At 36.9% G+C, this 27,682-nt stretch overlaps 2 protein-coding genes across 5 annotated transcripts in view; both read left to right on the plus strand.

Annotated features, from left to right (window-relative positions):
• The window catches only part of rorab (RAR-related orphan receptor A, paralog b), a 55,617-nt gene extending 36,278 nt beyond the window's left edge, over positions 1–19,339 (plus strand). The window contains exons 1-10 of one of the 4 annotated variants that reach the window (XM_081358994.1): positions 2,990–3,161; positions 6,878–6,963; positions 8,679–8,820; positions 11,228–11,644; positions 12,162–12,283; positions 13,064–13,196; positions 13,316–13,423; positions 13,517–13,627; positions 14,726–14,838; positions 16,519–19,338. In XM_081358994.1, coding sequence (XP_081215120.1) covers positions 3,134–3,161; positions 6,878–6,963; positions 8,679–8,820; positions 11,228–11,644; positions 12,162–12,283; positions 13,064–13,196; positions 13,316–13,423; positions 13,517–13,627; positions 14,726–14,838; positions 16,519–16,683 — 1,425 coding nt within the window. In that variant the 5' untranslated portion in view covers positions 2,990–3,133 and the 3' untranslated portion in view covers positions 16,684–19,338. Of the gene's footprint in view, positions 1–2,989; positions 3,162–6,877; positions 6,964–8,678; positions 8,821–11,227; positions 11,645–12,161; positions 12,284–13,063; positions 13,197–13,315; positions 13,424–13,516; positions 13,628–14,725; positions 14,839–16,518 lie in introns of those variants that run through there. The other 3 variants (XM_081358995.1, XM_081358992.1, XM_081358993.1) reach the window with 3 other exon arrangements.
• Positions 19,340–23,406: 4,067 nt separating this feature from the next.
• anxa2b (annexin A2b) lies at positions 23,407–27,446 on the plus strand (the record flags this gene model as incomplete). The annotated part of the gene is made up of 12 exons (XM_081359963.1): positions 23,407–23,457; positions 23,635–23,728; positions 24,440–24,534; positions 24,629–24,742; positions 25,328–25,418; positions 25,887–25,966; positions 26,140–26,199; positions 26,342–26,435; positions 26,521–26,616; positions 26,930–26,988; positions 27,130–27,252; positions 27,387–27,446. 12 exons carry the CDS (start codon positions 23,407–23,409, stop codon positions 27,444–27,446), a joined length of 1,017 nt encoding a protein of 338 aa, XP_081216089.1.
• Positions 27,447–27,682: the final 236 nt, after the last annotated feature.

A 27,682-nucleotide genomic window follows, 5' to 3' on the forward strand; every position in this document is an offset into this window, starting at 1 on the left:
CCCTTCCTACCTCAGAAGGGGAGCGAAATCTGATCATCTTATTTTTTGACATGCTTGCAGAGAAAGGCTTACCTAAACAAAGTTACTGGGTTGTCACTTTTCACGTTTTCTTGGTTGGTAGATGCACTGGAGACCCAATTATAGCACTTAAACACAGAAAAAGTCAGATTTTTATGATATGTCACCTTTAATTAAATGTATATATTATTTATATTATTATTATTAGGGCCCAAGCCCTGAAAGGGCAAAGGCCCTATTGTTTTCAGAACATACACTTTTGACAACGATTTTGATTTTAAATGGTTTAATTTGTAAACCATAAATAAATTCTGTTCTTTGATTAATTGATGTGCTCTACATGACCTTCGTAAACTAATGTAGGTGTTAAAGGAAACAGGATAGAGTCATTTCTTATATATTCATTTCATGCTGAAACGTTTTGCCTACATGACAGAAAAATGTTGGTCAAGGTGAAAGGAGCTGCTCAAAAAAATTATTGCACACTAGTGGGATGCTTCTGTGGTTTACCAACAGAGACTTCCTGTTTGTGCACTGAATGATTTGAAATCCCCTTTACTGGCTGAGATGTCCCTTATGTACTTTGAAAATACTGGAAGCAAAGTGTTATATAAAAGTGTGAAAAACGTTAGAACGAGTTTATGCGCTGTACTATGCCCGAGCTTAGTTGCATATTGCATTCAGATGTATTTGGTGGTTCTTAAGGGATTTTGGTGTGAGAGTGTCACTGTAGGCGTTTGCACATTTGTATTTGTACGTGTGCATGTCTTGATTTTTGTGTTGGAGACACCAAGCAAACAAGCAGCAGCTGGGAGCATGTATTAGCATGTCTGTCCTGCTGAAGTTAAACCCAGCCCAGAGAGGGCTTGTGTTCAGGATTGCAGAGGGATGCATTTCTCCATGAGAGTCTCTCACACAACAGAACCCCATCCTCACACTGCTGTCATGCCCGTGAAACATGAGACCTGCAGAAGCAGTTCCAGCATCTCTATTTCAACTATTCAGTCCTCAGTTGGACAGCATGTGGAAGATGTTTCTAGAAGGAACATGATTTAGAGGCTTGTGGTTCTCAAACTGTGGTCCATGCAGTGATTGAACTAGATTGAACTAAAATGAATTAATAAATAATTAAACAAACCAAACATTAATTCATGTTTTGTGTTCCGCAGAAGAAATCCATATTGGTTTTTAAGTGTGAGTAAATGTTGACAGAATTTTCATTTTGGCTGAACTGTTGCTTTAAGGTCACATATAGGCGGCATCTTTGAAACATGTTTACCTGATATGGTTAGCCAGCAGGTTCTTACCTACAGCTTCTGTGTTGCGTAATAGTGATTTTCACTACAGCAGAGATGGTTTTTCTCGATACTTGGTTCAGTTAGCTGTGTGGCTGCTTCTTTGAGCAGACCTTTTGGCGATAGTGGATTGAAGAGGGTGTTGTGTTGGGTCCAGGCCAGATCATTAGCATTCAGATGGCTACGTTCCCCTAAGATTCAGCCAGACCTGTATAAGGCTACATGCGCATGTGTTTGTACCCCCCACACACATATGGGTAGAATTTCAAATAAGCCAGTTATCCTGTAGGCAAACACATGCAATTTCAAATCAGTGCTGTCCTGCTGGTGGCTTTACGGAATATACAAAGAAAATACAAATACATTTATTTAAAAAAGTATTAATAATTTATTGTTTATTAATGATTATGTACAAAAAAATGTAATTAACAATCTCATAAAAATGATCTAGCTATTAAGCTATTATTTTAATAAATATACAGAACAGATAATACACGAAATATGCATATAACATGCAAATACATTTATACTTTAAAAAACAGTTAATAATCTTAATAATGTACATACAATTAAATTAACCTTTTTTATTTGGAACAAAATGTTATCAAACATTTCTAACATATACATTACTGTTCAGGGGTCAGTAACATTCTTTCATGATTTGAAAGAAGTCTCTTATGCTCACCAAATCAAAATTTATTTGATCAAAAATACAGTAAAAACAACAGTACTATCGCGAAATCTTTTTCAAATTGTAATTTATTTCTGTGATGCAAAGCTAAATTTTCATTACTCCAGTCTTTAGTCACATGATCCTTCAGAAAAATCATTCTAATATGCTCAGTTGGTGCTCAAGAATTTATTTCTTATTATTATCAATGTTGACCACAGTTGTGCTGCTTAATATTTTTGTGGAAACCATGATTACATTTTTTTAATTATTTGATGAAAAGAAAATTCAAAAGAACAGGATGTATTTGAAATAGAAATCTTGTGTAAGATCATAAATGTCTTGACCTTAAATGATCTGTTTAATGCATCACTGCTGAATAAAATCATTTATTAAAAAATCTCTTACTGACCCCAAATTTTTAAACAGTAGTATATATTCTTACATTCAACATGTATTTTTTGCATTAAACATACATGCATTTTGAAATTACTGTACTTGCAGTAAGTTAGTGAAATCAACACAAGTCTGGGTAAATTGATAACTTTTGTCAATTTAAAAAGTGCCACAAAGCACCTCCAGGGTGAAAAGTCCACTCAAAACATTTATTCAGCAGATTGTAAATATGTCTTTAGTTCATTTCTAGATAAGATCCTTGGTCATGTATAATGTGCTAAGCAATAATAGTGATGATGTGTCATCAAAAAAGCAATCATTACTGATGGTGTGAGAAGGGCTACAGGTAACCGATGCCTCTAATGGAGGAAGGGAAAATGTTTAGGTCTGCTTTCATAATGTGAAGCGTTAACTGCAGACCACTTCCTGCATACAGTATAGTATCAGTAGAACACGTTGCAGAGCAGTGCAAGGTGAGCCAACACTAACCCTTTAAACCACATAGTCATCTAAACACTTGCTCACTAATCACCTATTGGGTGACACAGCTGTCACTCCGGGGTTGAGGGGGCGGGAAGAAAGGGTTTTAGTCCTTATGTCACGGTCACATGGATTCTCATGCGGTAGAGACGAGAGGCAGAGGGAGGCACAGCAGCGTTACAGTCAGTCGGCAGCACAACGCTTGTGTCCAAACCTGCACATGCTCTTGAGGCAAGGCTGTTGACGGTCCTCTGCATGGCCACAGAGCCTCAGGATGTACTTAATGATCACAGCCATGAAAGGTAGGAGAGGGACTTACAAGTTGGGAAAATCCATGGAAATGTGTGTGTGTGTGCGTGCACTTGAGAGATTGAGTGCATGAGAAATATCTCTGAGCTGTTATGTTAATGTTTCTTTAATGTGTTGAGCTCTCAATGCCTCTTGCATGTATAATGTGGCTGTTTTGCTTCCGAAACATCTCATGGACTGTCCTGTGTGCTGTTTTGCATGTTCATTTACATGTTTTCTATTCTGAATTGCAAAGTGACTATTAGATCTTTTTTGATTTGTAGTAATGCGCATTGTGTGCGTTTGAGGGAACATCTCAGTTCATCTGAAACTGCAGTGAGCATAAGTTAATAAGTCAGTAAGTGTGTGGTGGGATGGGATGTGATACGATGGCGTCTTTCTGACAGCTCGTACATGGGCGGCCATGTTGGCTGTTTGGCACGGCATGGGAATGTTGCCATGCTGGATGATTGGGGAATGTTGTTCCACTGACCTATTTATGGTAGACTGCCATAGGAGCGCATGGATTTTTATTCCACCAACGGCTGTGTTTTACTTAATCCCCCCACCCCCACTCTGAATCACCGCGCGCATATACTCGCACACACATACACAGGCAATGCAAAGTCTTGCTGGCAGCTGTCATTATCTATTAGTGATAAGGTATAGGGCAGTGGAACATCTGTGTTAGCCTCCGCTGTTTCCTTTTCAAAGAGATTAGAGATTATTTCAGCACTTCAAATGTGTCCTCCTTCACTGTTTTCAGATCAGACAAAAATGTTTGGTTATCAATGATCTTTTTTGTCTGTGAAAAAGCTAGCGGTTGTTGCCAAAGCATCTCTTTTTCTTGCATGACCTGCTGACATCCTGACCAGAGGTTAATAAGATTAAAGAGTTTCATCCTGAGACTGACATGCCAGAACTGAAACTCACTTACACATAGAACCCCATGGCTTCATTTAGTGTCAATTAAGGTTAGCCATGAATGTTAATCTTGTTGAATTTAAAGGGCTTGGTCACCGTTCAGTTTGTCAGATCATTTTTAAGTGTTTATTTTCAACCTAATTACAGATAATGACAATAATGAATGTATTACGGTAATAAGAAAATAGAGACATAATGTCTATGTGTTTGTAAAAACCTTTCAAGTTTGAGGATGGTTCCGTTTAAGACTATTTTATGTGCCAGAATGTTCTTTCCTCCTTTGTTATGATGGAGTGTTTATCTCAAGCCAATGTGAGTCAGTGTTGTCAACAGATTACAGAAGGCCCAAAGGGGGAGGGAACGCGCGTGTGTGTCTGTGCGTGTGTATCTGCAGGCTTTGACATTGGTTGGGTGTTGTGTTTTATGCTTCCTACTTAGACAGCACATCAGCACTTTCACACCGGGAGAGAAACCAAACATGTTAAACCACAACATCTCATGAGGAGGAAGCGACACTAGCAAACAGAAAAAGAGAGTCTTGTGTGTTTGAAAGTCTGCGTTTGCGGATAATGGTACACGCTTGTAAAATATTGGTTGGTTTGTAGATGCTTGTCTGTAAAATGTTTCAGACAAGATAAAACATGTAGTGGTGGACTGGTATGTTTTTTTCAGTCTATTGATGTTGATGCATATATATACATTATATTTATATATAAAATGTAAGTTATAAGATATCTATATAACGTATTTACAGACGAGCATCTACAAACCAACCAATATTTTACAAGCGTGTACCATTATCCGCAAACGCAGACTTTCAAAAAAATAAAATAATACCATATTTATGTGTGTGTTTATATATAATGTGTACACATGCACACATATTTAAAAATTTGTAAATTAGAAAATGTAATTTTTTAAACAAAATAATAATAATTGTGTGTGTACATGTTTTTCTATCCCTGTGGGGACTTAAACCTGAATGCACACAGACTCTTGGGGACCTAAATTGAAAACATGGGTTCACAAGCTTATAAATCATATAGAATGAGTTTTTTTTTTGTTTTTGTTTTTGAAAATGTAAAAATACAGAAAGTTTTGTGTGATGGGTAGGGTTAGTGTAAGGGGACAGAATATACAGTTTGGACAGGAAAAAAAACATTACGTCAATGGAGAGTCCCCACAAAGATAGCGAACCAGAGTGTGTGTGTGTCTCGATATATCAGCCAGGCCGAATAATTGTATGATATAAAAGTGTAAGTATTTTAATTTGTATTAATATATATCTAAAATAAGAACAGCAATCAAATCTCTTTACACGCACACTCACACCCTTCTATTGTTGTGCAGTGTTCATGCGTTCACAATCCTCATCTGTATATGGCCTTCATGAACGTTCCTTTTCTGTAGTCTGAAATAGCAGCTCTGTAAGCCGTGCCCTTGCATCAGAGCCGAACAGCGGTACCTACTGCTGCAAGACTTTAGCGGCTGCTCTGGGAGAATGTGCCTTTGATGTATTAATCCATAATTCAGACCAGATTAGCGTCTTGTGCTTTGGAGTAACTAATTACTGCCGATTGGTTTTACATATCTAATGAGAGAGAGTGAGGATGCCCTTAATGAATACGGCATGCAGAACCAAAGGGGATTAGCCCTTTCTGTAATCATGAGAAAATAGTCATTCTCAAACTCTGATGCCTTTGCAAATAGAGTCCGCAGATGAAAAAAAAAACGTACGAGTCTAAGACCGAGAGAGAGAGAGAGAGAGAAAAGAGAGCACTCTGGTGATGAGATGCATTTTACTTTTTCATCCTCTACTGTATGCGCCTCAGGGCTGCCGGAACAACTGCATTGCTCTTCTCTAAATGGATTTCTCCTCCTGCTCTATTCCCCCAGCATCCCTCTCAACAGCCTTGCACACCATCTCTGCGTTCTCTTCCACAACCAACCGCAGCCGTGCCGCTGAGGGACTCATGCACGACTACGGCATACAATCCAGAGCACACAGACGCCATGTCCAACTAGGAGTGCATTATGACTTTTTTATATATTTACTGAAATGCACCACAGCGTTATCATGAAGCAAGCTCGTGGCTTGAGGGAGGATGGCATTGTCATACTGTTGTTAACCAAATGAATGTTGGATGTTAGGAGAGCAGATTGTACTTACAGATGATGTCAGTCCCGTGGGTGATCTCAATAGTCATAGCCATTTTTTCTGCTTGAATAAGTGGAGTGGTTTATGTGGTGCTGTCTGGATTCATTTAAAAAATGTGTGTGTAAATCTATATATATATATATATATATATATATATATGTATATATTACTCTCTGCACAACAAACCTCAGGCCTTGTTCTCTCTGTGTTTGCTAATTCAGGAGGTCAGGAGCTGTCAGGAGTCTTGATGTGATTATGGTCTCTGCTCATTCAGTTTAAATGAATAAAAACGTATTTTTTCAAGAGACAAAAACAGATAGCCAAAGAACTTTAGTCTAGATTTTACTTTGTAATTTCCGCAGCACTAAATAGAATTGTGGCTGGGAGAGCATTTTTCCCAAACAAGTTTACCAAACGCACTGCCAATTGTTTGAACCAGTGTTGCTATGGATGGTTGGGCCGCTCAAACAGAGCAATGTTAAATAACTCACTGTATTTCATGGGAAACTTACTAACAAATTTCAAATAACCAATAACTGTCTCTGCATGTCAAGCTGGCACAGGGAAAAGTATTTTAGCATAGAAAAAGAAAATGCAACTGTTTTGTTTTTTCCTAAAAGTGTCTTTCTGTCTTTTTTTTTTTTTTAGCTCAGATTGAGAGTATTCCCTGTAAAATCTGTGGAGATAAATCATCAGGGATCCATTATGGTGTTATCACCTGTGAGGGATGCAAGGTAAGACAACCAGAAAAAGAAACATCTCAGTCGATCATTTTCTTTAAAATCATAATCTTTTTTTAACCTATATTGGTGTATTGCTGGAACAATCGGTTATCTGCAAAAATCCATACCTATTGTTTTTCCGGGTTGCGTCCGTTGCTGGAGCGGCTGGGAAGGGCCCGCTGTCATTATATAGTATAAGAGCGCCCTGTAGAGGGAAATCACTGACACCTCGTGGTGTTTGTTTTGACACGTGAGGCTGCTCGCTGCACAAATACGGATTTAAAACAGAGACAAAACAAACTATGTATACAGTAACACTACTGTACGTGTTTTCATATCATTCTTAAGTAATTAATTTGTTGACTAGATGCTTCATTAGTGGAGAACAGCATTATGTTTGGCATCGAGGCTGAGAGGACGCTAACATTAGTAGTACCTCAAGCGGTTAAAACAATGTGACAAAAACTCACACAAACCAGACCCAAATGTTTAATGGTCGCTTTTATGCATTCGGTATGCAGCAAAGTTGCATATTTAAAGCTAGTGCCTTGAGAAAGTAAACCGTATCGTCATGCAACTAGCAGAAATGTATAAACAAATCAGAAATGCATTCGATTTCAGTTATTTTTTATCATCATTATAATACATATTTTGTTATTTTGATTAGATAATCATCAAGTGTTTTAAAATAGAAGCAAATATAGTGTGAGAGGATACATGGAATAATACTTTTACTTAGCAAGGACTCATTTAATTTATCAGAAGTTACAGTGAATATATTTATAATGCTGCAAAAAAATTCTAAATAAATTTCAAATAAATGCTGTTTTTTGCACTTTACATTCATAGAAGAATGCATGGTTATATTAAGCAGCTGAACTGCTTTTAACTTGGGTAATAATAAGAAATGTTTCTTGAGCATCAAATCAGCAAATTAGAATGATTTCTGTAGGATCATGTGACACTGAAGACTGGAATAATGATGCTGAAAATTCAGCTTTGCCATCAGAGGAATAAATTACATTTTAAATATTATAAATATATTTTAAATTGTAATAGTATTTCACAGCATTACTGTTTTACTGTATTTTTTGATCAAATAAATGCACCTTTGGTGAGCATAAGAGACTGATTTCCAAAACATGAAAAACATCCCCAAAAATCCTCACCATCAATCTTTTGGATGGTTGTATAGATTATTATTAATATTTCAGTTACAAATATTAGAATATATTTCTGTCCCAAATTCCTCACCTTCATTCATTTTATAATTAAAATTGCCAAAAATTTTCCAATTTACACACACACACACGAAAAGATTAAAGTGAAACCAGAATGTTATGCCAAAGCCTTGTTTATACTTTCATGTGAGTGTGGCACGAACCACCACAGAAGGTGCATGCGCACACCATCGTGCTCTAGAGGCATTTACACTTCATGCATTCTTCATGCATCCGAGTTCATTTGGAGCTCACATAACGCACCACTGCACTGGAAAGAGAGGCATAAAAATGCGCATTTCATGACATATTCCTTTAGAAGTCCCTTATTTGGATGGAAATATGCGACTGGAATGTTATGGCCACAGTAATCGGTATAGACACATGTATTATTTAGTTACTGGACTGATCAAAGACTTAATAAATCAATCTTAATCGTGCTGCAAACGTCAAAAGTTGAAACTAGAGGTGACCTATTGTTGTGTTCACTCTCTCTTTTTCTCCCAGGGTTTCTTCAGGAGGAGTCAGCAGGGCACTGTGTCATATTCATGTCCTCGGCAGAAGAGCTGTCTGATCGACCGTACCAGCAGAAACCGCTGCCAGCACTGTCGCCTGCAGAAATGCTTAGCAGTGGGCATGTCAAGAGATGGTATGCTCTCAACTCTCACAGTAGTCTGAGTGATGTGCATGTGGCTGTTGGTGTATCTAATTCTCCCCAGTTATAAAGAGTGTGACAGTAGGGTTTATAATGTAAAAATCCCATTCATTTTCTCCATAGAGAAACCTACCATGAGCTTTGATGTTATTAAGCAATGGCATATGTTAAAGCTTTTGCATTTATTCAAATATTTTGTAATTCAGTTTTCATTTCAGTTGCATCTTTTAAAGCACTGGCTTTATAGTAGAAAATGAAGTTGTCCTTTTGATGAAACCAGACTCTGACACTGTTTTTCATGTTTAATACAGTAATGCTGCTTGGTTTTAAGCAATTTATTGTATAAAGTGATATATAAATAAACGTGACGTGACTTTGCTAGAGTGTCGAATTGCAGAGCTCATGCAAACTTATCCATGTCGCTATGTTCAGATGTTTTTCTTAGGCTTTTTTAAAATACTTACTGTTTTCTCAATTTTGTTGTGTGTTTATTTTGTTATTGAGAGGAAATTACGCAGCATATATTTACATATTCATCTAAACGCCACTCTCAGCAGTGTGGGCGGTGTCGGATGTTCGCTAACAGTATATCGCTGTTCACGTATTTCCCACTTCGTTTTACCCCTAATCAAAGAATGGAAAAGAACTTTGCCTTGAGTATATCGGGGCCTTAAAGCATTTATTAATCCTAGTTGATGTTAATCCCAACATTTACTAATACATTATTAAAATCAAAAGGGACCTTTTTGTAAAGTGTTACTGATGCTTTAAAACATATAGTACAGGGTACCCGCGGGGTCTTAAAAGCATTGAAAAAGTCTTAAATTTGATCATCTCAAATTAAGGCCTTAAAAGCCTTGAATTTGGTATACAAGTCTTGAATTTCGTTACAAAGGTCTTAATTTTTTTTTTTGCCTTTTCTATGATTAAATTCATACCGTAACAAAATTAGCTGTTGTTACTAATGTAGACTTATTAAAAATTAGTCGCGTAACGTTGAGTGCACCTCGCGCTTCACGTCATAGAAGAACGCGCGAAAGCGCGCGCACCCGTTACGATGGTTACTAATCAGAGCTTTTCTGTTAAAAGAGCATGTTTTCTACCCGGTCTTTTCAGTAGTATCTGGCCACAACCATCCACGCGCGCTCTCTCTACATTGTTGAAGAAGCGCGGATGATCTGAAAACACAGACAAGCTGGAGTTCAGCGATCTTCATTTGAGAATATCTGTCACGAGCCGCTTGTGCTGTTTGTGCGACTAAATCTGCGATCAAAATGCAGGCTGATATACAGCAGTGTTTTTAATGTTGATCATTATGCGAGCAAGAATGCAATGTTTCCCAACTATCCACACGATTTCAAATGTGACATTGATTTTATACAACAGTAAAAAAAAAAAAAAAGGGTAACATTAAGTGATGTACTAAATTTTAAACAAAATCTGTGGCTTTGACAAAGACAATGAGTTACCGCCACCTACTGGCGATTTTAATATCATATTTGTATTAATATTAAACGTTTTTTAACATTGAATATTTATTGAACATTGTTTTATTCAAAGCATTATTTATTTTTAAAAGTATTATAAATGTGAAAAATGAAATGGAAAAATCAAATATTATTTGATTGGCAAATAATATGGCAAATATTGTCCCTTAATGGAAAGATGTGACTGCAGTCGTGGAAGAGTACAGCACGCTAAAAAATTGAAGAACTAAGGAAAAGGGATAGGCCTATGTAGAATTGCACAAGTGCTACTGCTAAAGAGTGCAATGTTAATACAAGTGCAATGTTAGCTTAATTTTAATTTCTCATAAGCTTAATCGAATTGGCCTAGAGAGAATAATTATGACATTTTCTGTCTAAAGACTACATATAAAATAGTTACCAAAATTAAAGTAACTGCAGTTTGACTAAAAGTAATGACTAAAAGTTGACAAAAAATGCAAACACATTTCGTCAACTAAAACTATGAAAGGCAGAATGACTCAAATGTGACTGACCAATAAGCATTTTCGTCTGAAGATGAAGAGTAAGACTAAATCAAAAATGGCTGCCAAAATTAACATTGGCCTACACACGTGCACGCTACAACGCTGCCACGTATGTATTAAATATGACTGATAATTCAAATAAAATGTTTTATTTAATTCAAATAGTCTACTTGTACATAATTATTTTTTAGGGTTTAAAATGTATACAGATTTGACATTTTCCCCTCATACTTCTGTCGGAATTGGTACGAAGTTGGCATTGAATTTCATTTGAAATGGTATTAAAAAGGTCTTAAAAAGCCTTGAATTTAAGTTGGAGGATCCTGGGGGTACCCTGTAGTATGATGATAACGTCATTAATGATTAACCGACTGTTTTCATCTTGCTTGTGTGTGTGGTCACTCGCAGCTGTGAAGTTCGGTCGCATGTCTAAGAAGCAGAGGGACAGTCTTTTCGCAGAAGTTCAGAAACACCGCCAACAGCAGCAGGAGGAGAAAGTGGGTGATGAGACAGAGAAGGGGCGGGAACCTCAACCTCCAGGAGAGGCAGAGCCACTCACACCCTCTTACGCCCTGTCCACCAATGGCGTCACAGAGCTCCCCGATGACCTCAGTGGATACGTGAATGGTCAGACCCCAGAGGAGGGAAAGGCAGATCCAGCAATTGGTGGATTTTATCTGGACATTCAGCCCTCTCCAGACCAGTCAGGTCTAGACATGGATGGCATTAAACTAGAACCTGTATGCGACCTTAGCTCAGACTCTGGCCTGGATCAATATTGTTGCTATAGCAATGGAGAATCTTCACCTCTTGACAGTGATCTAGGTAACAATTAAAAAATACTAATCACTTGCAAAAATATATATTACACATTAAAAAAAAAATCTTATTTCAGATGCTTGAATTCAATACATCATAGATGACATCATAGACAGAATATTTTTATCATAGATTAACTATTAGTTATGTTGGCATCATTTGGCACGTAATTGCAAAGAAAGGAAATATCAAATTAAATTACATTATGCCGCCCTAAATAATTATAAAGGCCATTACGGGCATGATTGACAGCTGTGGGGTTTGAAACAGCAGGGATACGTGAACTCACCTCCATGGCCCATTTAACATGTCATTAGTAAGAAGGGCCTCATTAACACAGACCAGTCAAAGAGTACCAGAGCACTTTTTTCCCTTTTTACTGAAATTAGTCTTAATGAATTTGTTTTAGAAAATGTAATGTGGCAATAATATTCAGCTTCAAAATGTCTGATGTGCATTTCACAAACCCAGGAATGTGTGTCAGCTCCAGCTGTTTGACTCTATTTGTGTGTTTCTAACACAGAACATCTGTCAGAGAACATCTGCAAGTCTCACCTGGAGACGTGCCAGTATCTTCGAGAGGAACTGCAGCCCAGCAACTGGCAGACAGTCTTACAGACCGACCTGGACACGTACCAAAAGAAGGTGTTTGGTTATGTCTTTTAGGCTCTGTGCACACCTGGTATTAACATCTCGGGTGATCTTATCACAAGTGGTCAGCCGAGACGAATCGTTTTAATTTCTCAAATGTATTAAATGACCACCACTGGATTGTACAGATTTTTCTAGCCGACTTGTAGCCATTCATTTAAGCAATTAGTCGACTAGTCGCACATTTATGATATAAATGTAACTAATTTTTAATTTAAGTGTGGTACTAATTTAGCTAGATATGCGCCTAATAATATTACACATTTACCTAGATTAATGTCAGAGCGAGCGGCCGTGTAAAGTGGCTAACATATGGCTACTACTTAAATGTTCTTAAATGATAAGCCATGTTTGAGGCTGATGAATGATATGCGAATGTTTGGATTTCCTGCCTGACATAATTACCAAATGGACCATTTGTGTTAACGATCTGTCTGTCACAAACTGACGTGACTTCGCCAATTCCTGTAGAATTTGGTCGACTAAGCCTTGGTTGACTAAGCCTCCTCATCGGCTAACGTTTAGTCGACTATAGGAGTGACTGCATGCATCATATGCTATGTATTATGAGTAGTGCGTGTTGATAAAAGTTTAAAAAAAGGCTAAATTTGTGCTAATTTGTTTGTTTTTTGGTTTCCCTACATCCTTTGTACATCCTTTGTTGTTACATGTATGTATGTATGTATGAATGGATGGACAGACAGATGGATGAGTGCACTTCATGGGGAATAATCAGGTGTGTGTACTAACAGACCCTCTCTCTGCACCATCTAGACTCAGGAGGACATGTGGCAGCTGTGTGCGGTTAAAGTCACCGAAGCTGTGCAGTATGTGGTTGAGTTTGCCAAGCGCATTGATGGATTCATGGAGCTCTGTCAGAATGATCAGATCGTGCTGCTCAAAGCAGGTACGCCTCAGATAAACCTCTAAACATATCCTAGTTCACATAACCAGCAACAGTACATCAGTGAAGTGACAAACTGTGGCAGAACCACTGAAAAATGAGCGTGTTTTTCTGCTTCTCAGGTTCTTTAGAAGTTGTGTTTGTGAGGATGTGTCGGGCATATAACTCCCAGAACAACACTGTCTATTTTGACAGCAAATATGCTGGGCCGGAGGTCTTCAAAGCTCTGGGTGCGCATTAAGAGCTAGATTTCTTTTTTTAAAGGAAAAGGAAATTGCAAAATGAAATGCAAAGCATTAACCACTGTTTTTATGCTTTTCTAGGCTGTGATGATCTTATCAGCTCTGTGTTCGAGTTTGCCAAGAGCCTGAACTCTCTACAGCTAAGTGAGGATGAGATTGGCCTGTTTTCATCATACGTGCTGATGTCTGCAGGTGAGGGAAGAAAAGTAAAGGCAATGTCAGAGAGATTCATTAATGGGAGTTGGGATTGTATCAGTTATGCAACCCTGAGTATCAGGGTTGTGCACCTTCAATAATAAAATAGAAAATTGAAATTTCTGTAAAACAGGTTGCATCACTTCCAGTTCAGGCCTTTGGTGTGTGCTTTGTTTATTATATAGAGCCATATTACCTTCAAAGGAGCGAGCAAAGATGAGCGTAACCGATGTCCATCGCATATGCGGATTAATATTTAAACTTTTTTTATTTTTCTTCTCACTAACATTTAGATATTTAAATCAAATGGCAACAATAAAAAGAACCATTTAGTTTAGCTGATTACCTTAAAAGTCCATAGCTATCGCTTTCAGTTCGTACTACGCTTAACACTCGGATGAAGCGGATGAAATGAGATCTGTTTTCCTTTTTATTCATGTGACATTTAGCCTATTTAAGTTGCAAACTTGTTTCAGAATTATAATTTGAATGTTATGGTAGGTTTTGTAACAATAACAAAAATTGTTCTTTTGAACTTCCTATTCATCAAAGAATCCTGAAACAAATGAATCAGTTTCCACAAAAATATTAAGCTGTTTTCAACATTGATAATAGTAAGACATTTTCTGAGCACCAAATCAGTATATTAAAATTATTTTTGAAGGATCAGGTGACACTGAAGACTGGAGTAATGATGCTGAAAATTCAGCTTTGTGATCGCAGGAATAAATTACATTTGAACATTTATTACAAAAGAATAGAGTTCTTTAAAAATTGTAATAGTATGCAATAAGTAAATGCAGCCTTCGTGAGCAAAAGAGACTCCTTTCAAAAACATTGAAAAAATCTTACCGACCCCAAACGTTTGAAAGGTAGTGTATATTTAATCATATTTAATAAATTCACTTTTGTGGATGAACACTTAATTTCCCAGAACACATTACATAATTTCTTTGATTAAGTTAATTCCGCTTCCTGTCATTCCAATTGAACTTTCTCTGGGGTGTGACCAATTCAGTTCTAATTCCAACTCATCAGAATGTTTCCCAACCCTGCTGAATCTGTACAGAGGCTGAACTCTTTTTGTGTGTGTAGATCGCTCCTGGCTGCAGGAGAAGACCAGAGTGGAGAAACTCCAGCAGAAGATCAAGATCGCCTTGCAGAACCTCCTACAGAAGAACCAGAGGGATGAGGGAATTCTCACAAAGGTACATATGCGTATGAATGCGGTTACGTTCATATTATACTAGTTAGTTTTACTCATCAGATCGCTGTTTGTCACCATAATCATCAAACTGAATGTAAAGTGTATATATATATATATATATATATATATATATATATATATATATACAGTATATATCCTGTATTTATATTAGTGCTGTCAAATCGATTAATTGCGATCTAACATAAGTTTTTGTTTATGTATATGTGTATATATATATTATTATTATTATATTTATATGTACAGTATACATATACAGTGCGTGCAGAATTATTATGCACGTTGATTTTCTGATGTTTTTTTCCCAGGCACATTTTACCAAGTCCAAACCGCATTAATCTTAATCTTAACTACTATTAATTTTGTATTAAATCATTTATAAGAGATTTATAATTGTTCATGAAGGCTGCAAATGAAAAACACCTTATATTCAGGTGTGCATAATTATTAGGCACATTTTCTTTTACAGATTAAAAAAAAAGCCAAAAAAGAGATTTAACTCAGACTGAAAAGTCAAAAATTATTAAATGCCCATGAGAAGGATGCAATACTAATGCAATACTAGAGATTGCAGTTAATGCATTGGACAGTGAAATGCTCATTGGGTCAGCAGGGTCAGACAAAAACAGGTGGAGAAGAAAAGACACATGTTAACTGCAAAAGAATTAAGTGTGAAAGCATCAGGAACCCTTTAGTCTCCAGCGCCGCCATTTTCCAGAACTGCAACCTACCTGGAGTCTCCAGAAGTGCAAGGTGTCAGGATCTCAGAGACTTGGGTTAGGTAAAGAATCCTAAAAAAGGACCCCCACTTAATAAGAATCACAAGCTGAAGTGTAGTAAAATACATGAAGACTTTATATAGGCTTTATAAAGATTGAGAGTGACTCTTGAAGGACCACCACTACATCCTCTTGTACCACTGTTTGAAGAATTCATCTTCCAGAATCTGGCAGTAAGTTTTGGGTGTCAGTTTTTAGTCCATCTCCTACCCTGAAGTCCGTTTGGCAGAGATGGACTAAAAAAGAACTCCCAAAACTTGGTGGCGCTGGAGACTAAAGGGTTCCTGATGCTTTCACACTTAATTCTTAATTCTTTTGCAGTTAACATGTGTCTTTTCTTCTCCACCTGTTTTTGTCTGACCCTGCTGACCCAATGAGCATTTCACTGTCCAATGGTCATGGCTTAACTGCAATTTCTAGTATTGCATCCTTCTCATGGGCATTTAATACGTTAAATCTCGTTTTTGGCTTATTTTATCTGTAAAAGAAAACGTGCCTAATAATTATGCACACCTGAATATAAGGCGTTTTTCATTTCCAGCCTTCATGAAAAATTATATATCACTTATAAATGATTAAATACAAAATGAATAGTAGTTGTTAAGATTAATGTAATTTGGAATTGGTAAAATGTACCTGAAAAAAAAATATGATCAGAAAATCGACGTGCCTAATGATTCTGCACGCACTGTATGTGTAATAAATGCAGCTTTGGTGAACATGAGAGACTTCTTTCAAACACATAAAAAAAACTTGCAGATCCCAAACTTTTGAACGTGTGTGTATGTTGTGCACATATTTATTGGTATTCATTTGTAAAGTATTTGACTGCCTAAGTTGTCTACCCAAGTCAAATTTCTCTATTTTTGATCCCCTTCCTTTAGCTTGTCTGTAAAGTGTCCACCGTTCGGATGTTATGCCGTCGCCACATGGAGAAACTGAGCGCATTCAGAGCTCTTTACCCAGAAACGGTCCAAACACGCTTCCCTCCACTCTATAAGGAGCTGTTTGGCTCAGAATTTGAGCAAGTTCTGCCTCAGGAGGCCTGATAGAGACTTATCCTAATACTGCACAAATTCAGAGAAAAAAAGACAGAGAGAGAGAGATAATACTAACATGCTGACAAGAACTCTAATCTCACTTCAGCCTCAGTTCATATACACTGCATTCTCACAGCACTTCTCAGAGTCCAGCTACACTTTTAACTTGCCCCATTGGCCGTGCACCGGAAGGCTGACAAGAAGAGGAAAATATAGATGCAAGGGGGGAAAAAACTGGCAGATATTTTGTAATGTGAATCAGAGCGTTCCTCAATCCCACAGCTTTATCTTTCAGCCTCCTGTTCCGACTGTATGGGAATTGCAGAATTGGAATTGGACACGCCCACTGCATTTAACTGCCCCAGCAGCGCCCTCTACTGGCCATGGAGATTAATGAGGTGTCTGGCTGGGGTAGACAGGGAACAGGAAATGAACGTCTGGAGCTGAAATCCCTGTCTTTCTTCTCCGATGGCACAATGAACAGCCCATGTTGGTGCTAGCATCACAGCACTGCCCTTTACTGACCTCTTCCACTATACAAACATTCAGCAGGGACATAATTCGGCAAAACCACTGCCCCAGCCGCAGGAGAAGACAGTGGACGAGGCATGACATGGGACTCAGACTATGAGACCTGAATCACTTTCATGATCAAATGGTATATTCTGAGGCAGTGAGCTCAAATACGTGCATATATACTTGTTATATGGTTAGTTAAATCATGCAATGTATGATGTATAGAACTTAACGAAAGGTAGCACTTTGTGTTTTTCCCAGCAATAAACGATTTCGATTCATTTTGTGAAAAAAATCTGAAGGAACATGCAGTTATTTTTGATCTGTGAGATCTGAAATACTAGTCTGTGTTTTGTCAAATCTGTCTTTTAAAGCCAGCTCGCGTTGTCTAGACAGTGGTGTGACGCCCTGTTGTGCCATATTGATTCTGTAATTAGATTTCCGTCAAAGTGAGCTGAGTAGAGAGATGATTGACAGATGAGGGGCATGTGTTGACATTCCAGGGGATCTAGCAGTTTGTATTAGATGTCGTGGGGATGGAGGTGTTTGACGTTGTTCCTAACTGACCCTTTTTGAGATATGTTGAGGAGAGAATAAAAATAGTCACTTTTTCGTTTCATTCTTTAATTTGCTGCTGTGTACACAGGCTTGTTTTGTTTGTTTTTCCCACAGTAGCTATGTGTCAACTTTTGTGCCCCTTCACCAACACGCATTTGAACCAAATTGAATGCATTTAGCACGCAGCCTACATACAAGGACAAGCAATAACCTTAGTAAAGATGTTCCGATCTAACATCTCTGTTTAATGTTTTTTGTAAGGGCTGGCACTGCTTTATCTGTAGTGTTCTTGTTTGTATCTGTTCCGTGAAAGACAATCCATCCGATATCTGACCTCATTAAAGGGTATTTTGGGACTGCTCAGGGAAACTATTGTTTTATAGTTGAGGAGGAGAGTCAGAAACTGCAAGGAGACGGCGGTATAGTACAGTCGTTTGAAAAAATAAATAAAAAATGTGTAAAAAGCACAGTGAAATCGTCCTCTTCGAGCATCAGGGTCTGGTGTGTAAATGAAGAATTATCCAAAACAATACTGAGCAGAAAGCAATAATAACGGCATAATCATGTTTTGAATATGAAAATTGCATGCAAATGCTTTAAATGCAGAACTTTGTCATGTGTTTTTGTTTGCTTTGAAATTCGCTTGGTTTGGCCTCTCCCATGTCCCAGTGTCTTTATCCCCTTTCCTATTTTGATTTGGCCTATGTATTCTCTGTGGATATCTTTTTAGCAGTCCTCAATCCCACTGTTTGTGCTGGTTATATCGAACTTTTTGGTTGGCTGTTAAAGAAGTATTATGGCACTTAAATGGTTAGCGAATTAATTTCTTACATCGATTAAATGCTTTTTGATTTCTGACCTTATCAAGGTTTGGTATGAATTCTAGCTGTTTATTATTATGACGTGTAACATGTGGTATTCTCTGTGTGCTAGTCCAGAGGCCTGGAATGTTCTTTCTTTAATTTGCCAATTATCCTTTAAATGTCCATCACTAAGGCAGTATTGTATTTTTCTCTTGCTTTGGTTTTGGGGCATGAGTACTTATTCTTTCTGTGTATATGTTAAAACAAGAGTATCACAGTAACACAGTCCCTTTTAAGGTTGTCATATTTTCACTGACAAATGACCAAATGTTTTCTATGATATACACACCATAATATGCTAATTTGTGAGTAATGCTGTCATTTGAGTGGATCACAGTTTGTACTGAAGAAAAACTTCATTGTTTAGAAGTCTGGGGTTTTTCCTCTGTACATATTTCCATTCTTAATTTTTAACCGATTAACCAATGGTCTTTTGACTTAATCCACAAGCACTCTTTAACTAGTTCTCCAGTACGTCTGTAGAAAAAGTCTGTTTCTTCCTATTTGTTCGTTTTGAGGTATTTTGCCTTTGTTTTGTATATACACCTGTACAAAAAATGCAAAAGTATTGTTTTCTTTGAAATACAGTTTTCATCTAATGTTGTGATTTTTGTATTTAGAGGTTTAACCCCCTAAATTACTTTTATTAAAGACGCATGTCACACATTGACAAATAGTGTGTTGAACGTGCTGAGGACAATAAAAAAAAATCCCACAGCTTGTGATGAAAATCAAAGTTGTCCTTTTTCTCTTGCTCTCTTTTCCATGTTTGTTCATTCTAGGCAGCTTCAGCAAATTTGATGACTTAAAATTAAAATAAGTTACATTAACATTATAATACATCATAAAAAAAATCTAAAATTTGACATTCTAATAAAAAAAGGACATATTTCTTGTTTTAATTTGTCCCCTTACTAAACCAAGCCGTTTTCATAAGTTTGGAGGGAGGATGGAAAGGTTCATTGAGTGGGTGTGATTTCTCATTTGTCAACGATGTCCGAAAAGGAATATAAAGACAAGAAAATTAATGAACTAAAAAGCAACAGGATCAGGAAGCAGCTAAATGAGCATGAGTGAGGAACCTTGGAAGTTGCGAACCACTTCTATAGAGGATGTATGAACCTGGGGCATTAATTATGGAATTAATATTTTATTTTTTACTCTGAATATTTGCATTTAACTTCAAAAAACCTAAATAGTAAGTTTGATAACCAAACAACAATACTCTGAAATTCTGCTTTGTGATTGCCTGTGTTTTCCATTAAAAGTAGCTAAAGGCTCACTCATTAGATCACAGTCTTTCTTTCAGGACCACTATCGTAAAAAAGATTGACAATTAGCATACATATAGCATACAATTCTTGATATTAGTATTGGAAGACACTGAATTTTACAGTATTATGTAGTTTTAAAAATGTAAGCTCATACAGTATGTAAATATTAAAGATATATGAGGTTATAGTCACTACTCACATATGAACACAAAAATTAAGTTGAATTTGAGTTAAATGAAATAGTTTGCTTCTGATCTAAAGTGTTGTAACAATAGATCGATAGTTCAATTCAAACTCAGATTAAAATGCAAAGATTGGGATGATGATGGTATTTGCTATCACTGCGGACTGATCCTTTTTTATGATTATGGATTCAGTAACCTCATTATGGTAAGTCATTACTCAGTGCTTGTTGCTATGTTGCCATGGATGCAAATCTAGAACAATGATTGCTAAGGAAACACATGAACCCTAAGCAAGATGGACGTTTACTGTACATCTATTCTGAGCTACTGTAACAGTCATCCTCATTTATGTTTATTAGCTTTTGCTTTTAGTTAAGAAAGGCAGAAAGGGGAAAATCAGCAGAATAGATTGTATTCTGCTAGTGTGAGATGTGTGTGTAGACATCAGTGTACTGTCTGCTCTCACTATAAAACCCAGCCCACTGTTATCACTGCGACTCTGACTGAGAGTACAGTCAGTCATTGGCAGAAACTGCTGATTGACGAATACTTCTCCACCTTCAGCAAACATACTTCCTCTGAATCCCTAAACCACTCTCATTATCCCAATACTACACATACACCATGTGTGGAATGGTTTAATGCAACATATAGGCTATCCAAATTAACGTTGATCCTGCTAAACATGTATTAATGGCTGTTTAACTCACTCTTAACAATTAATCTGTAATCCATAAAATAATTGCATCAAGAAAAGACTTGATGGTTGTTTATCCAATGAGTCAAATGTGTTTACTTATTCATTCTCAATGATTGTATGGACTACATAGCACATTGTCATTTCTGTTTTATTGTCATTGTAAATTACTGACTGAATATGTTTGCAGAATTTTAATTTAGGAATGTTTAACTGGGATTAGTTGCTGCAGTGCTATAGTGCCTTATTTCACACACCACATACAAGTGAGTCTTAATTCATGCCCTCTCTGCCAAGAACATAGTGGGCAGCTCTATTTCTCATCATTCACCATAATGTAATTTTCATCTAAACTGAGTTTTTCCATGTATTTAAAGACATATGCTGTACATTCATGATGAATAGGCTAACTGAAATTCATGCACAGGACTGCAACCGTGACATCAGAGATGAAGAAAAAGATTTATGCATGTCTGTGTCAGATGCAGTGTATTACAAGTAATGTGAGTTACATAATCAGATTACTTTTGTCAAGTAACTAGTAAAGTAACATTACTTTTACATTTACAAAAAAAAAAATATCTTTTTCTGAGTTACTTTTTCAAATAAGTAACGCAAGTTACTTTGTTTCCCCATTTATTGACTGACAGCTCTCCTGTCCCCATGTTGAGAGAAATCGGAAGTAAAGGCGCAGAGGCGTTGTGTGGGCTGTGTAAATATGATGGTTATTGTAGTTCTAGACTAAATGTGAGCATTAACTTGCACTTGCACAAAAACAGATTCAGTATTCCTTACTTTATGTATTTAATCTCACATTATTAACCACCACCTTTGCTGCTTACCTTGGATGATCCAATTCAACCGTTCTAATAAGCAAAAAAATGACTTTAGATAAACCACATTTATTTATGAATTAATGAATGAATGAATTAATAGTGTGAAATTTTGAATGACAGCACAGCTGAAAGATTAGTTTGAGCTCTCTACTGTACAGACATGAATTTGCATTTCCATTAGCCCGAGGGTTATTCATGTCAATTTTGATGTGAAAGGGCCTTTACATTTGCCAATAGAACTTGTTTTTGTTGTTATTATTAAACAAACAAGCAACCCGAGCCCAGATGAGAAAAAGTAACGCAACGTCAATTTCCATAAAAAAGTAAGCAGTAAGTTAAAAGTCAGCATTACTTTCCATAAAAGGTAACTTAGTAACGCAATTAGTTACTTTTTTAGGGAGTAACGCAATATTGTAATTCATAACTTTTAAATGTAACTTTCCCCAACATTGGTCAGATGAGTGGGTTTGTGATTCACAATTGGCAAATCCTGGTACCCTAATAATGATGCAGATCATTCATTTTATGTTTGCATATTTCAAAACAGCTGGTGACAATTTTACTCAATTCAACTGAAGAGATTTACATGTGAACAATTTGGGAAATTTCTCCACACTTTCTAATTTAGTCTGTATTCATTTTCATTTGATGTTAAAACCACTTCCAAAATGTGGCCAGAAATATAATTTAATTCATATTACATTTCAAATAATGTAAAACGAAACAACAACAACAACAACAAAAACACAACAACTGTTTATTTATTTATGATGGCAGTGATGGTTAATACCAAACTCTGTTTGAAAATGTACAGTTATACAGTAGTAACCTTAACTGTAATAACTAGGACGTTTTGGCACAAAGTGTGAATACCATGGTCCATTTTTGAAAGGAATGTGTAGCCCAGTAAATGAATAACTATTAAGTGACTTTTGGGTCTGCATCTTGAGTGGGTGTGGGTGTGGATAGATAGGAGGAGGCAGTGAGTCACTGGCTGGGTGCATTTAAGAGGTAATCCCATCGAGAGAGATACAACTGGAACTCCAGAGCTACACCTTCACACTCCACAGCATCTAAGGTAAGACTCTAGTCCTCTGTAGTGGTTCTCCACTGATTAGACTGAGAAACTTAAACTGAATCTCTTGGCAGGACTACAGCAGTATTGTGAATATTATCAAAATTTAGCATTTATTTCTGATTGTACTGCTTTTCATTTTCTAGTTCAGTATTGTGTGTGTGTGTGTGTGTGTGTGTGTGTGTGTGTGTGTGTGTGTGTGTGTGTGTGTGTGTGTGTGTGTGTGTGTGTGTGTGTGTGTGTGTGTGTGATGGTCAGAAGTTCACTGGTCTGTGGAATGTGTCATGGGTGTGTGTTCGGGTGCGCCTGAACAAAGTTCCAGCAAACCTTCTTGTGTCCTTCACAAATCACCTCGTAATGTATGCTTCAGAAGGAAATGATTTCCTGTTTAGCACTGCAGGGCGCCAAGTTTAACCGCTGTTGTGTTGGCTGCTAAGGAACAATAACACACCAAACAGCTGTTATTTAGTCTTTATTAATAACATACAGCTTTCTTATTGACACCTTTAAGGCCAGTAAAATGGCTTATTGACTTACATAATTGCCTGTGATGACACTGAAGCCTGTATCTACACTGCCCCACTAATCACTCTATCCATGACAACTAACTTAGACCTTTGAAACTATGGGTGAGGTTGTATTTTACAGTGGCTTAAAACACAGATTGTATCTCTTATTTCATCTTGTTCACCTTGGATGATTGCGTGTTCTCTGTCCTCTTCAGGAAAATGGCTTTAGTGTCTGAGTTTTTGACGAAACTTACATTGAGTTATGGAGGGGTAAGTATAACACCTGTAATATACAGTAAAATGCAGTATTATCAAAAATGCAACAAAGTACATTTCTTTGTTAAGGTGGCTATTAAGATTGTTATGGCCAAAACTTATTTTTGATTCTGTTCGGAATATTATCTAGTTATATTCCGATATCTATATTACTTTATTTATTTTTTTCAGGAGAGAGAACCTAAATGCCCTACGGTGGTACCAGCTTATGATTTTAACCCAGAAGAGGATGCAGCCAAAATAGAGACAGCTATCAAAACCAAAGGTAAAATAGTGCCATAAATATTTCACATTTTCCCCAAACATTTGCAGAGGAACTTTCCAAACTTTCCTGTTGAACACAAAAACAGGAAAAAAAAAAAGAGTGTCATTTCAATGTCATTTCATAATTGTTTCAGGGAAAGATTTCTTTCATTGTTTTTATATTTGCTTAGCAAACTAAATTATCTTTGGCCTTCTGTTTTGGCTACCTTAAACAGGATGTGTGGTCCTTTAAGACATATTTCAATGGGTGGTGAGCCCTTCTCTGTTGAAATAGTATTTGTAAATAACTAATGCTAACTGGCAAATATGAGTAAGTGTCTTGGGATTTGTATTTAGGTAGCATCCGGAAATTTATGTAGAATTTCAATTTAGTGGAAATAAAAGAAAAATGGGGTTGTGTTGCATTGCCTTGTAAGACATAATACATATTAAAGTAACAACATAACAGTTCTCTCAAGCATTGCTATTTAATAAATATTTTGCTGCACCACATTCGAGTCATGTATCCTTCCATGTTTTTAAGTGCGTGGGATTGTGCACTCTGTTTCTTTAAAAAATGTATGCTAGTAGTGTCAGTGTCAAATTAGCTAATGACTGTTTAATGATTTTATACTAGCAAATAAAAAGCAATTAGTCCTTAAAGACCTTATCTTAATAATGCTCTCTGGCTTTATTTCTCAATCACTATCTTCTCCTCTCATTCTCGCTTCAGGTGTTGATGAGCAGACGATCATTGACATCCTGACAAAACGCTGTTGCTCACAAAGGAGCGAAATTGCGTTTGAGTATGAAAAACGTGCAAAGAAGGTACACAGCATAATTATTATTATTAATATATGTATGTACATACTGTATATTGTCTATCAAAGTTTCAAACAACCTGACGCTGTTTGTTTTGTAGGATTTGGTAAGTGCCCTGAAGGCGGCGCTCTCAGGCTCTTTGGAGCATCTGATTCTGGGGTTGATGAAGAGCACAGCACAGTATGATGCCTCCGAACTGAAATCATCAATGAAAGTATGTTGCATTGATCTGTAATCGTTCATGAAAACTCTGCTTGCTTTCTGCTCTCCCCTGTTTTAAAATTCAGCTCCATAACTCCATATTTAAAAATGTTCTGTCCTGTTAAGAGCATGCATTATATTACCGTTCATATGTTAGGAGTCTGCAAGATTTTTGAATGGTTTTGAAAGTCTCTTATGTTCACCAAGGCTGCATTTATTTGGTCAAAATTCAAATGAATATTGTACAATATTATTGCAATTTAAAATAACTGTTTTCTATTTTAGCGTATTTTAAAATTGCCTCATTACTCCAGTCTTCAGTATCACAAGATCCTTCAGAAATCATTGTAATATGCTGATTTGGTGCGCAAGAATAATTTCTTATTAGCCTATATTATCACAGTAAAAACAGTTGATCTACTTAATATTTTTGAGGAAATCATGATAGGCCTACATTTGTTTCAGTATTTTTTGAAAAATAGAAAGTAAAAAAAAACAGCATTTATTTAAAAATGTTAATACATTTTATAACATTCTAAATGACTTTAGAGTTGTATTCATTCATTGCATTCATGTGACAGTGCCATGTGTTTTGCAGGGTCTGGGCACTGATGAGGACAGTCTTAATGAGATGGTGTGTTCTCGCAATAAAGAAGAGCTGATGGAAATCAAGAAGGTTTACAGAGAAAGTGAGTGCCCTTAAAACTACACTGTGTAATTTGATTCTTAGCAAAAAACACTTTGTTTTTTCAAAAGTATATGTGCTCATTAATGTTTAATTACTTCTACCAACTAATCAAGTATTCTCGTAAGCGTAGAATCTGCCATTTAGAATACATACGAGCGAGTCGCTCGAATGGCGGCAGCCATGTTGCGCCTCCATCTTGAAAATACATTCGCCAAAGACTTTTGCGTTTTTACACTCAGTGGCACCGTGACGAATGCGAGACGGAGATTACTCGCGACTGCCGGCAGATTTGAAATAATACGGCCACCGTAGGAGTTAAAACGCCCTCGGAATGGGAGGGGCTAGAAAGTAATATTCAGTTGGTAGCCATAAACAATTTCACCGCTAGATGGAAGAAAATCCTAGCTTTAAAAAGCATAAAAAGCAAAGCACAAATACACTGGCATTCATATCCCCTTTTCTCCTGCAGTGTTTAAGAAGGAATTGGAGAAAGATATTTCTGGAGACACATCTGGTGATGTCGCTAAGCTGCTCCTGGCCCTTGTACAGGTAACATAGATTAACCAATAATTTCTCAAAGTATAAGAGTTATTTGTGGTAATTATGATCAAATTCCACTTTATTTCCCAAAAAGTAACTGGTAATTCCTTTACCGCCAACATAGCCTGGAAAGTGCATATCCTGTATTGCTGTGCTCATACTGTATTCATTCATGTCCACAGGCCAAGAGAGATGAGCCAAGTAACGTGGTGGACTATGAGAAGATTGACAGTGATGCAAGAGTGAGTAGAGCCCTTTTAACTCTTATTCTTATTCAGCATGCTTAAAATAATATTATGATAAACCATTGTACATTCAGATGACCACTGGAATAACCAAAAAGTGAACTTTTTATAATCCTGTGTCCATTACGGTGATTTTTAGGCTCTTTATGATGCTGGAGTGAAGCGAAAAGGAACTGATGTGACCACCTGGATTACAATCTTCTCTGAGAGGAGCGTCCCACACTTGCAGAAAGGTGACAAATGAACAGAGATGTATTTAAAGTCAACTCTCATGATCATCCTTTGTGCAACAACCTAATCGAAGCCTCTTTTTCTCAGTGTTTGAAAGGTACAAGAGATACAGCCCATACGACATTAAGGAAAGCATTCGAAAGGAGGTGAAAGGAGATCTGGAAAAATCCTTCCTCACACTAGGTATCTATCAGCTGTCTGTTCTTCATATAAGCTGTCGTCAAATTGTCAGAACACTTAAGAGATGTGCTTGGCAGATTTGATGATGGTTATGCCTGCTGGCTCAATTACACTTTCACACTCTTACTCCTTCCTTGGGAATCTCTTTATCATGTCTTATTAACCATAATCACAAGCTGTTTGAGGAACATTTTGTGGAAAGCCCTGTGGAAATGCATTAGTGGCAAGAAGCCAGAAGAGAACTGAAGAGAGTCTCCTACCAAAGTCAGAGAACCTGTAACCTCTTCTTACGATTGATCTGTCTTTCTTTCTGCAGTTGAGTGCTTGGAGAACAAACATCTGTTTTTTGCCAGCAGACTCAATGACTCCATGAAGGTGAGTAACTAACTGTCTATATCACGTTTGAAAATGGTCACATTTGAATATCTAAATGTGTCATTTGACATGTAAGGAGATGACATTGGCTAAGTTTGAGTTATGTGGGTCAGTTTCTTCTATCGATTTTGATGTTTGCAGAGTAAAAGTGTGAAAGATAAGGTAGTAACACGCATCATCGTCTCCCGCTGTGAAGTCGATCTAATGAAGATTCGCACAGAGTTTAAGAGGAATTTTGGGAAATCTCTGCACCAGACAATTTTAGTAAGTATCCAATTGTATACATCTTTCTTATTTGTTTTGTTATTATCTCCCTCTTCTTTTCTTTCTGCTCTTAGTTTGGCTTCATTAAGAAGCATTTTAATCAAAATCTCTTTTCATTGTCTTTTTCTCTACAGGAGCACACTAAGGGTGACTACCAGAGAGCTCTGCTTAATCTCTGTGGAGGAGATGACTAAACATAATCTATAATGTTCTGCTGCAGATGTCTAGCAGTGACCTTTCGAAACAGTTAGCTAAAATGCTGTATGATTATGGAGCATGCTTTGTGTTTTCTTGTGCCAGTATGACTGATTTTTACTATTAGTTAAACTGATCACATTTCACTCAGACAAAAGAATACAGAATAAAGTTTTTTTTGTTGTTGTTGTTTAAATTAATAAAAACACTTGTAAGTACACGTGGTTTTGAATGT

This window comes from Scardinius erythrophthalmus (genome assembly GCF_964197995.2).
Source record: "Scardinius erythrophthalmus genome assembly, chromosome: 2".
Taxonomy (NCBI): domain Eukaryota; kingdom Metazoa; phylum Chordata; class Actinopteri; order Cypriniformes; family Leuciscidae; genus Scardinius; species Scardinius erythrophthalmus.